Consider the following 13,294-nt stretch of genomic DNA (forward strand, 5'->3'; position numbering starts at 1 on the left):
AATGTAGCCACCTTAGTTATGGACAGGTCTTCTGACCTTATAATAAGATTCAAAACTCTTGAGTCCCTGCCATCACATTCTGCTTCAAGTAATTATCTTTCAGTAAGTGTATAAACTCCATTTCCTTCCTGCCAATTCCATTTCCTTCTTTCTTCCTTCCAATCTATGACAATGAAGTTAATGTCCCCCATAATAATTACTTGGCTTGCAATCCTTGTATTAATCTGCTGATGCATATCTTCCACATCATTCGGGTGCCTTCTGGACTATAGCAGAAACCAATTTTATATTTTGTCCCATTTGTTTTAATCTCTCACCAGATTGACTCAAACCAATGCTAACCAATTCCAAACTCTTCCCTCTTTTTCCTGATGATTCTAGCATTAGTATATAGAAACTGTAGCATTTCCTTAGGACCCAAACCACCTTTATATTCTGAATTGACTACCCCATTTAATATTGTTGTCTGAGGTCTGCATGTGCCCTAATTGCTTCAGTTTTCTTGGTTTTGTGCTTTCACACTCTCAGTGAATAAAGCTCTCTCTAGACATCACTCTGAATCTGTTAAGTGCAGTCCATAGGTCCACCAACTCTACATCATTCCTTCTGCACAACCTGTGTATTGATTCATTAGCTACCAACATTCTCCTTCTCGGTTAACCTCTATCATAGAGTGGCAGCACACTCACAAACTTTACCCTGTTACTCTAGAGCTGCTGCAGAAACTGAATAAGAATTTGGGATATCAATCAAAGATGTGAAAAGAGTGTTGAGCTGAATTGGGGGTTACTACAATTTTAACATTGCATTACTGGAGATGTCTGTGATAGAGGTGAAATATTGAAACAACCAAACATCATCATCAAATTCCTGCCATGTACCCATATCAAGGGGTGTACAGGATATAATACTACATGAAAAATTTACATCATTACTAACTTCCTATCTACAATTTTCCTCCAAATCAGTCTATTACTTGTCAAGACTCCAACATTATCAGATCTTATATTTCTATCATCTAAGGCACTTTGTACCATATCAATCCACCTATATCTTGGTCTTCCTCTGGGTCATTTTCCTGCCAACCTGGCAGAGAACACTTGTTTTGCTAATCTTTCCTCACGCATTCTGTTTAAGTGACCATACCACCTGAGATTAGCTCTGCTAACGCATTCCTGGATGCTGATAACATCCACGAATTTCCTAATATCCTGGACAACATCCAGGATATTAGGAGAGAGAGAGTTCTTTTCTAATAAAGTTCGTTTTTCATATGATACTGCCATTGATGCCATCTGTTCATGCCTCTAATCTTTCTCAGGACTCTCATCTCTGCGATCTCTAGTCTTTGGTCAAGTGTTTTACTTCTGACCCAGCTCTCAGATCCATAAGTTAAAACTGGTTTGAACACTGCCTTGTATACAGCTAATTTAGTGTTCCGACTAATTTCTCTCTTATTCCATATGAATTTATTCAGTTGACTTCCTACCATACCTGCTTTGTTGATTCTGTTGTCTATTTCCATATTTAATTTACCATCTTTACTAAAAATCGTGCCTAAGTAGCTGAAATGTTTTACTTGTTCCACAGGTTCTCCGTTCACAGCGCAGTTGACATTTTCAGTGATTCTGCCTATTTTCTTTGTCGTTTTATTGCTGACCTTCATACCATATCTATTACAACCATTTTTCAATTTAGTCAGCGAATCTTGCAGACTTGTAGCGGATTTACACTACAACGATGTTATACTTCATATTATAGAAGTATAACATCGTCTGCATAAAGCAAAGAGCAGACATTAATATCTCCAGTTTTGATATCATGTTTAATACCACTTTTCTTCATAATGTGATCCATATAGATAATGAATAACAGAGGGCGATAATGTACATCCTTGTCTCACACCAGATTTAACATTAAACATCTTCCTGTACTTCCTTCAATTCTAATTGCTGACTTACAACACAAATAAAGACTAAGTATTGCTTGATATAATGCTACAACTGTATAACTGTAACAACTTGTTATAACTGTATAACTGTAGCATATTGAATAGCTTCTCTCTTGGCACCTTGTCATATGCCTTTTCAAAATCGACAAAACTTAAATACAGATCTTTTGTTATATTCCCATGATTTCTCCACTAATTGTCGTAAAGTGAAGATCTGATCCTGACAGCCTCTATATGACCTGAATCCAGCTTCTTCTTCACCAAGCTTTTCTTCCACAATTCTTCTCAACCGTTTCTCAAGTATATTTGCATATATCTTACCAGGAACACTCAGTAGGGGAAACACCTTTGTAATTCTCACATTCAGTTGTATTTCCCTTTTTACATATGGGTGCTAGGAGAGCTCTGCTCCAATCATCAGAAATTCGTCCCTCTGTCCAGGCATTCTGAACTATGCAGTGCAGCCACTGTAAGACTTTTATACCACCATACTTCACCATTTCTGGTCAAATATCATCTACACCTGCTGCCTTTCCACATTTCAAGCCTTTGATGGCTTTTTCTACTTCAAGTATGGATATGTATTCCTGACTGCATGCCTGGTCAGTGTTTTTTACCACTGTGCTGTCATCACTATTTGTTTCATTTAGCAGTTTTTCGAAGTAATTACTCCATACTTCAAGGATATCTTTTTCTCCCGTTATCATGTCACCTTTATCATCTCTAACTGCTTTTACAGCACTCTTTCCTCCATTCCTAAGCTTCTTCAACAACCTCCAGAATATTTTGCCATCTTCTTGCCAAATTCCTCCCATGACTTTTGTTTAGCTAGTTTTACACAGTGTTTAGATTTCTTACATTTGTCTCTGTATTCTCTAAGAGCACAAGCTGACTTATTTGCCAGGAACTTTTCATATGCTTTCTGCTTTTCCTTCACTGCCTCTTTAACTTCCCGTGTCCACCATGGAGTTCTAATTTTTCTATCCTTGCAGACAACTTCACCACATGCCTCTCTAGCTGAATCAATCAGGGTTTTCTTCAAGGCTTGCCACTGAATCTCCATGGTTTGATTCCTGTTCTGTTCTCAAACTCTTTCATTTTTTCTTCAATAATCTTTGTGTATTTCAGTCTACAGTTCACATCTGAGAGCTGCTCAACTTTTATTCACTTTAAAACTTTCTTACATGTAATTCTTTTCAATATGAAATTCAATTTTATCCTGCTCAAGACTAAATAGTGATCACTTCCAATTTCAAATCCTCTGTACACTCTGGTGTCCTGCACCAGGGAGAAAACATCGATATAAACAATAACATAGTCAACGAGACTTTTCTTATTCCTTGCCTCTTCTCTCCATGTGAATTTGTGCACATTTTTATATTGGAACATGGTGTTAGTAATAACCAGTCCATGTCCAACAGATATTTGCCATTATTATTAGCTTTGCTTTTTTCTCTAAATTTTCCCTAAATATTTTTGTATGTCTGACAATCATTTCCTACTCTGCTATTTAGATCCCCCACAAGGACCAACTTTTCGTTTTTCATTGTGTCAGTTGCTTTTTCTAAAGCCTCAAAAAATTCCTCCACTTTTACCTTAGTAGAACCTTCTGTGGGACCATAGGCACAAATAAGTCTCATTGTCCAGTTCCCCCATTCTCATATTTGCACACATTACTTTACTTGAGACTGCCTGCCATTCAAGAAGATTAACCTTGTATTTTGTGTTGAATACTATGGCTACTTCTTCTTTTCATTGATTGTCATTGCCTGAATATAACATTTTGTATTTATTGCTCAGAAAGATCTCGCCAGTTTTTGTCTTTTTTGTTTTAGTCACCCCTATTATGTCGATCTGGTACTTATCTAATTCCTCAGCTAGCTCCATTTCTTTGCCATTCAGGCTTCTTATGTTGATAGTATCAATCTTGAACTCTTGTGGTGTTGAGTTGGGGTGTGTTTTAGGATTTGTTCCAATAGCTTACTTTTCGCTGTTCGCCCTGCTTCCCTGGCGAAAACAATAGGGGCCTTGTTTAACCGGGCATCGCCCCAGCCGGCATGTAATTTTGTCATGTTGTACCATCATTTTGTATTTTGTTTAACCAATAAGAATACAATTTGGTCGGCTAAATCCCAAATTGCCAGCCGATCCTCGTTCGATCAGTATCCAGGTAGCTTATATCTCGTGGTGCACCCTGTTGCGTGCACCACAAGAAGGTGAGGATTGGACATTAGGTCAGAAGCCCTGGTCGGTTCTCTGCATTCCATTAAATATGTGGAGGTATTTGTATGTGGAGGTCTCCTCTCAGTTGTACAGCTTTGACGCTTAATTATTTATCTTTATGCTGTAGTTATCTCATGTTTAATTATTTATCTTTATGCTGTAGTTATCTTGTGAAATGGCTATTCCTTTGGCAAGGCTATTTTGACTCTCTGAACAGGATAGTTTCCACTGAAGTGGATGAATGTACAGTATGTTTATCCTGTTGCACAATGGTGATACAGAGGCTGAAGTATCTAACTGTTGGTCAATATTACTGGAGTGGAGGTGAAGATTTTAAAAAAGTTAGTTAGGGCTCATATACAAAAAGGTATTGAGATAATCTCTACTTTGCAATGAACAGCATACATTTACTAAAGGTAGAGCATGTTTGAGCAACTTGCTCGCATACTATAATAAAGTTACTATTGAGATGGATAAGAGAATGGATACACCATGATACTTTTGGACTTTGCTGAGCTTTTAACAGAATACACCATGAAAGTCTGTTGCATAAATTAGGAAACGGAATTGGATTATAAAATATTAGATATCAAAAATAACCTTATACCATATATCAAAAAGTGGTATATGGTGGATGCAAGTCTGAAAGATTTACTGATGGTGGAACACAAGGATCAGTGCTTTGTTCATTGTTATTCAATCTTTACATTGGGAAAAATTTGAAAGGAGACACACAGCTATTTGCTGATGATGCAAAGATAAGCAGGGTAAACAGGAATGCACTGATATGCAGTACTTCCAGTGATTTGAATAGGCTGGAATTGTGAGCATATGAAAATGGCTGTCAGTTCAATGTTAGTTAATGTAAAATCATGCACTTTGGTGTGATGAGATATCCAGTGTCATATTATATTTGTGGGATTATGCTGGAAGAAACTGATCAGACTAACAATCTTAGAGTTTAGGAAGTTGAAGGGCCATATAGCAAAGCTTGCAAATATGGCCATAGAATCTTAGAGAATACAAAGTTTACCATTCTACTCTTTAAACTCGTTCATTGTCTGTGCACTTATTATTCTATCAGACAATATATTCTATGGCCCAACTGCCATCATGCAAAACAGCCACTTCTCATCCTCCTTTCGCAATTTGCAGGGTTGTCCTATTGTTCTTGTTCCTTCCTGTTGTTGTTCAACTGTATGAAAAATCTTCTCAGTGACAATTCTATAATTACCTCTCATCTGTTTCAATTTATGTCTTTATTAGTATTATTATTATTATTCAGGCCTCCATGGAGTCAAAAGACTCATCATGGGAGGTCCTTTCTAAAAAACACAAGTCTATTAAGACTCATCGAGAGAGGTCCCTCCTAGGAAACACAAATTCTATCATACCACTCCTTAAATGCATTGACCTTTCTTGCTCTCACCACTCCATCAGGCAATGCATTCCATGGTTCAACCACCCTCCATGCAAAGAAACCACTCCTCACCCTCTTTCTCACAGTTTCCTTTCATAACTTTCAGGGATGGCCCCTTGTCATGATTCCTTCCTTGTTCAACTCTTCCACTGTTCAACCAAGCAAAAGAACTCCCCAGTATCAACCCTGTAACCACCTCTCAACAGTTTAAAAGTCTCTATCACATCACCTTCTTCTATATACCATACCCTGCAGTCCACACTCCCTCAGCCGATCCTCATAACTAACATCTAGTTAGTTAACAACTAATAACATAACTAACATCCTCATAACTAACATAAAGACCACCCACTTCCCCTAGACCTACCTGGCATATACCAGGTCCTTTGCAGCTGTAAATTGTCCTACTTTGGCCAAACAGGCAGGACAGCAAATATAGCCAGCCAGGGGGCACCATCAGGACTTTAGGAAAACGGTAGCTTCCTCATTTCGTTTCTCATTTGCTGTTATGTAGTACTTGCGTGCTCATCTTTATCTTAAGTTTCCATGATGATGGCAATGTGACATTGCCAAAATATCGAAAGTATATATTAAAGTTGATTTAATTTATATTTCTACTGTATGCTGTCAATTCCTTAAGTATTTAGTTATTATGTTTAACCAGCATATAAGCCTTTCTACAAGAACTCGTATCTAACATTGTACAATCCCAATGAGAGCAAACAAAGTTTGCACCTGAAAATATCTTCAGGACTGAATATCGTGTTGTACTATCTTACCTGGGTAAGTAGTACAACACCAGGCAACTCGTAGCAAAGGTGGATCAAGCTACCAACACTCCTATCCCAGTATCTCCCATAATGCAAAATATATCTCCTTGCAGATATGTATACTGTTATGCATTAAGGGATTGGTCACTACCCAGACTAGTTTCAACCTTTATTGAGGTCTCTTCAGTGGGAGCCAGGCCCAGAGTTGGAGATACCAGGAGAAGCAGTAGCAAGGTCATCTTTACCTACAGGAGTCGCCAAATGGTTTGCCACCTTTTTTTATTAAATTACTCTGGATTTAGAGAAAGATGTTGAAAGTTTATTTTTCACTAGGCTAGACTATAATAAATTTAGTTTAATTCTTTATCCCAGTGATAAAGGATTAAACTAAATTTTTATAGTCTAACCTAGTGAAAAATACTGTACTACTTATCCAGGTAAGATAGTACAACACGATATTCAGTCCTGAAGATATTTTCAGGTGCAAACTTTGTTTGCTCTCACGGGGATAAAGGATTAAACTAAATTTATTATAGTCTAACCTAGTGAAAAATAAACTTTCAACATCTTTCTCTAAATCCAGAGTAATTTAATGAGAAAAGGTGACAAACCTTATGGCAACTCCTATAGGTAAAGATGACCTTGCTACTGCTTCTCCTGGTATCTCCAACTCTGGGCCTGGCTCCCACTGAAGAGACCTCAATAAAGGTCGAAACTAGTCTGGTAGTGGCCAATCCCTTAATGCATAACAGCATACATATCTGCAAGGAGATGTGTTTTGCATTATGGGAGATACTGGGATAGGAATGTTGGTAGCTTTCTCCACCTTTACTACAAGTTGCCTGGTGTTGTACTACTTACCCAGGTAAGATAGTACACCACGATATTCAGTCCCGAAGATATTTTGAGGTGCAAACTTTGTTTGCTCTCACTGGGATAAAGGATTAAACTAAATTTATTGTAGTCTAACCTAGTGAAAAATAAACTTTCAATAACATTGTACAGTCCCGACACCATCTTTGTTATCTGCCTTTGTACTCTTTCCACAGTTAATTTATCCCCTTCAAATCCTGGTCAGTGTTATATCTGCAGGTCAGCGTCCTTCTCGTTATTGCAGCAATCCTCTGTGTTACCTTCACTAACTTTGCAATATGTCCCCTAAATTTCAGGTTTATATCAATCATCAAACCCAGATCTCTTGTCTCTCCTACTTCCTCCAGTTTAACTCTTCCCATAGAGTATGCACCGTCCCATCGATGTGTCCCAAACCTCAATTCTTGTAACCCATTCATTTTCTATACACCACACTCTAGTTTGCATACCCCGAATCTCTTCTCATAACTAATTTTGTACAATCTTGATATCATTTTTGTTACTTGCTATATCCTCTTCAAATCCTGACAGATCCGGGCACAGTAATCTGAATGCAGTCTGCTCAGGATTTTACACAGCTGAATCATCAGTCTTTTGTCTCTGCTGGTCATAGTTTTTTTTTTAGTGCTGCAACACTTCCCGGAGTTACATTCACCAACTTCATATCTTGGAGAAAGGATCTTGGGACTATCATACCAAGATGCCTTGCTTCCTCTAATATAGCTCTACAAATGAAGTATGTATCCTCCCATCAATGGATCCCAAATTTCAAGATCTTACATTTTGTTGGATTAAATTGCAATCCCCATTCATTTGCCCATCTGCCCAGCTTATTCAAATCCTCCCAAAGGTCTACCACACTGGCATTATTATTTATAACCCTTTCAAGCTTCACTTCATATGCAAATAACTGAATATTTACCTGCATCCTAATTACAATATCACTGACAAGAAAAGTTTCTTGTTTTCATTTCTCTCTTGATCTCTCTTTATTCTTTTCCCATAACCTCTCTTTCATCTGCAGTTCCTCTTTCATTTCATTAGTCATCTGCTTTACACCAAATGATGTTATCTTTATCACTTGAGGAATGCATTTGCCATTGCTGTTGATAAATTTCCTAACTAGCTCCTGTGTGCTGTTATCTCTTGCTCTCGACCCTTCCATCTATGGAACAGTTCCTAACTGAATTCTAAGATTATTATAGTCACCTGCCTTATATTTACCAATGAATTCTTTTCCTCTTGATGTTTCTGCATCTCTGTCCATCCTCATGGTCTAACACTCAGCAGTGGAAAGGATGACATCTCAGTTGAAATAAGGTCCTTTAATACTTGGACCAAATAAAAAAACTCTTCATCCTTGTGTTCCTTCTACATGTTGCCTGAGGAATCCCAGAAATTCCATTCCCTTACGAGTGCATGTAGTTTTTTCTTCCAAATTTACACTTCTATAGTTAAAATCTCCCATAATGATCATTCATTTTCCACTTGCCAAACTTATGTGCCTAAACATTTCCCACACATCACTCTCTGTGTTTCCTGGCCTATAGCAACAGACTACTAAATGCCCTGTCACCTCCACCTCACACTTTTGAAACTATTGATGCCATTTTCTTCCAAATTATCCACTTTGAGAGGATATAACTCTTCATCACTTATCATTAGTGACACTCTACCACCCCATTTGGCCTTCCTATTTTGCCAGCATACTTTTATTCCTATCAGGACCTCATCTTCTTTAAACCACATTTCATTGATTCCAATAATCTTTGAACAGGTTGACAATGCCACCAATTCCTCTGTTTCTGATACCACTCGCATTTATATAATGAAACATCAACAATTGTAAGTATTTCTTTCTTCTGCATGTCTATCCATCCTCCAACTCAAGACAACATGGGTTGCCAGAAATAGTTGAGTACTTCTTTAGTGATGGGACAGAAAGAGAGATTTAAAGAAATATTGTGTGAATAAGAATTAGTGTAAGCCTTCTGTGATCAGTCCTTGATTCCATGGAAAATCTCTGAGAAAATAATAAAAATAAATTGTAATACTATTAATATGCATCATTACATTTCTATTAATGATTAAACAAAATAATTAAAACTGGTGTAGAACAGATTGTTCATAAATACAATTTACTATATATTCTATGTTTACCTTTTCTTTTAATTTGCTTTAGAAGTATCATAATATACATATATATATATATATATATATATATATATATATATATATATATATATATATATATATATATATATATATATATACTTACTCCTTATTTCGAAGTAAAAGTTTTCGAATAAAATCTTTAGCCTCTTTGGATACGGTAGCGAAGGCTTCATCGTCAAAGTCCCAATCACAAGCCCGAACATTTTTTAAAGTTTCGACATCATTATCCCCAGCAAACGGAGATAATCCACTTAGCCTGAAACATACAATTTAGAAGTTTGTTTTCATGAAATAGAGACAGTATTTTTGTAAAATATTTTATTTTTTGTTAAAGTTTCATCACAGTTATAAAGAAAGACTCGCCTACCAGCTTGATATACTTTAGCATTCACACTGAGGAAGAGTAAGTAGGCCGATGAGCCTCTTTAGCTCACTCTGTTTAGACGAAGCCCTTTGGTTGGAATGACCTGGGTTCAATTCCCATCCATGACGTGAGGAACCTTTTTTTTGGTCTCTTTCGACTAAAGATAAGTTAGCCAGTCTTGTATAGAGGTAGAGGGATTTTTCACCCAGAAACGTAGGTTTTTCATCCCCTCAGAACAGGCAAACTGGCTCTGTGAACACACATGGATCTACATCATAAAATCATGATGAGGGATTAAGTATAGTCATAAAATACATACTTAATCCCTCATTAGGAGGGCTCAACCCATCCTGAGAGACAGGAGAGGAAAGGGGTAACCCCATATGAAATAAAGTAGATCAATCCATACTTATGAAAGCTGTTTTGTAGTGTGTCGCAAGCATATAGCTGATGAAAGTTGATTGCACTTTTTTTTTATTATTACTACCTTAAGACCCCCATGGAGTCAAAGACTCATTTAGGAGGTCCTTTTGTCATTCATACATACATAGGTCATCATACTGTGCCTTAAACACATTCAAATTCTCTGCAGACACCACATTCTCAGGCAAGGCATACCAATGATTCACATCTCTGCATAAAAAAAAAAACCTACTTTTTACTTCTTTGTTCACACCTTACTTATAGGGTGTGAACAGCTTCATTCTCCCCTAATCTCCCACCATTTTATGAAAAACCTCTTCAACATTGATCCTATAACAATCCCTTACGAAATTGTACATCTCTATCATATCACTCCTCTTCCTATTATCCACTAGACGCCTTTAAAGGGAGTCTAGTAGATAGGAGGGACTGAAGACTCCTGTAAAGGGGACTAAGGGAGTTTCTGATCCAGAAATCAGAAACTCTCTTAGTTAGTCACCTCTGGAACTTTCCACCATATCTTCGTCCTTTTGAAAACCAGGTGACCAAATCTGTACACAGTAGCCAATATGTGGCCTAATCAGAGCGTTATATAATGGAATAAGAATCACCAAGTCAGTGTCTTCCTCATCATTCCTGCTGGAATTAGTTGTTTTGTCCTCACAATTTTGGCAATGTGTCTTCTAAATTTTATTTCAATAACTGTAGGAAGTTGACAATATTCTAGCTATTTGAATGCAGTACTAGTGAATTGATTTAATAGCAAGTATCACAGTTTTGACAAGCTCATATTTTAAAAAGAAATACTGTTGTTTTTTTTAATTTCCCAGTTTCATGCTTTGTTTTGCTTCCTCCATCATGGAATTCAGTATCATTTATTTATGCAGTTTAGAAAGACTCAGGTATTAGTTATTATTCATTTTATATATATATATATATATATATATATATATATATATACACACACCTAAACCTCTTTTTATGCAAATTTTGTTTACAAGAATTCGTAGTTACGTGAATTAGGATATCAAAAAAAATTTTTTTTTTACACGAGTTTTATTCACTTTTACGCGACCAACCTAAAGTCTAAGTTAAGAAAAAATCCGTAATTCAAGAAAATTCTGAGAATTTTGTAGAATTGCATTCTCGTTTCAATTCAGAAAATTCTAAATTCTTACGAATTTCATTTATTGGCAATTCCCCGAATTATATAACTGACTGCAAGTAAAAAAGCAGTTCTTAGCAGTTTGAATTTGGTGTTTGAGTAGACAACGCAGTTACCACATTTTTTGCATTTGCATTTTTTAAGTGAAATCAAAATAAAAATCGCATTATAAAATTAATAATTTTGCCAAGAAATAATAAATGGTAAGCTATATGTAATTTTCAGACTTTAATTTCATTAACTGAAGATTTTAATCCAGCCCTCACATGATGTTGCCGATAACCAAAAAAAAAAAAAAAAAGGAAAGCCGTTTCCTTGGATATAAAAATTCAAATTTTAGAACGTCTTCAAACTGGGGAAAGTGCGACGGCTATGGGTAAGCATTTTGGAGTCCGTGAATCAACTGTCAGATCTATAAAGAAAAATGAAGAGGCTATTAGAAAAGCGGCATGTTCTGGTACAAAATCGAGTGCGAAATTATTGTCATACACAAGAGATGTTGTTCTAGAAAAGGCCTTTAGTGATGTGGATAAAAGATAATGTACAAAAAAGAATGACAGTTGACGGAAATTCCATCAAGCAATCAGCATTGAGATTTTATGAACAGATTAAAAATCTGCAGCCAGATACTTCATCTCAATCAAGGAAAAAATATGAATTTCATGCAAGCAATGGTTGGCTGGCTAAGTTTATTAAAAGACATGCTCTTCATAATATAAAAATTAAACGTGAAATGGCTTATACTGATGAAACAACTGCTAAAGCATTTCCACAAAAACTTGCTAAAATAATTGAAGATGGAGGTTACACTCGTGAACAAGTTTCGAATATGGATGAAACCGGAATTTTCTGGAAAAAAAATGCCAAACAGAACTTATGTATCAAAAATGCAAAAAAACTGTTGGTGGGTTCAAAGCAGCAAAGGATCGCATAACACTCCTATTTTGTTCTAACGCTTTAGGAGATCGAATGTTAAAACCACTGCTCATAAATAGATCAATCAGACCATGGCCAATGAAAAGCATAGATTTTCAAAAATTGCGAGTTCGTTTGATGGCCAACAAAAAAACTTGAGTTTTTTTGTTGGCCATTGATATTTTCACTGAGTGGTTCCACAAACATTTTGTGCCAGAAGTTAGACGCTATTTGTTTGACAAGGGTCTCGAATTTAAAGTGCTTTTGATTCTTGATAATGCATCCTGCCATAGAATATCCAAATGTGCATTTTTTTTTTTCTGCCATCCAATACCACATCATTGCTACAACCTCTAGATCAGGGTATAATTGCGACTTTTAAAACATATTATGTCAGACGAACACTTCAGTACATTTTGAACAAGTTAAATGACGATGAAACTCAGGGAAAAAAATTTCAATTATAGATTGTATTGATCAGGTTCGATTATCGTTATCTCAATGAAAGCTATTTGACCTGCATGTGTTAAAGAGAATGCTCCTGTTCCCTTCAATCATACTGCAGAATTCCCCAATATAATAAGTTTGGCATGTGAAATTGGCGGAGAAGGATTCGATGATCTTACGTCGGCAGATATCAAAGAATTGTTAATTGATAAACCTCTTAGCGAAGACGAAATAGTGGAGATTGTTTCTGAGACTCCTGAAAGTGAAAAAGTTAATGATAGTGATCAAGATAATCCTACTTTTACTGCTGATATAATTAAAGAAGGTCTTAAACTGGCCAGTAATTTAGGCAATTATTTTACCCAACATGATCCAAATGAAGAACGTGCTGGGAAATTTTCACGTGAGCTTAAATTGTTAATGTCCTCATACAGAGAATTATATCGCGACTTATCTAATCATCAAAACAGCGATTAATAACTGAGTTCATGCCTAAAACTGCTGAAACAACCAGTGGTACTTTTGTTCAAGACATGACAAGAAATACCATTATTACAGTCTCACGAAA

At 36.3% G+C, this 13,294-nt stretch overlaps 1 protein-coding gene across 1 annotated transcript in view; it reads right to left on the minus strand.

Moving 5' to 3' along the window:
* Positions 1-13,294, minus strand: part of LOC150096673 (twitchin-like) — a 2,440,784-nt gene that overhangs the window by 315,426 nt on the left and 2,112,064 nt on the right. The window contains exon 116 of the mRNA XM_090408679.1: positions 9,516-9,668. Coding sequence (XP_090264805.1) covers positions 9,516-9,668 — 153 coding nt within the window. The remainder of the gene's footprint in view (positions 1-9,515; positions 9,669-13,294) is intronic.

Source organism: Typopeltis vanoorti, chromosome 18 (genome assembly GCF_054136105.1).
Source record: "Typopeltis vanoorti isolate ZY-2024b chromosome 18, IOZ_Tvanoo_1.0, whole genome shotgun sequence".
Classification (NCBI taxonomy): domain Eukaryota; kingdom Metazoa; phylum Arthropoda; class Arachnida; order Uropygi; family Thelyphonidae; genus Typopeltis; species Typopeltis vanoorti.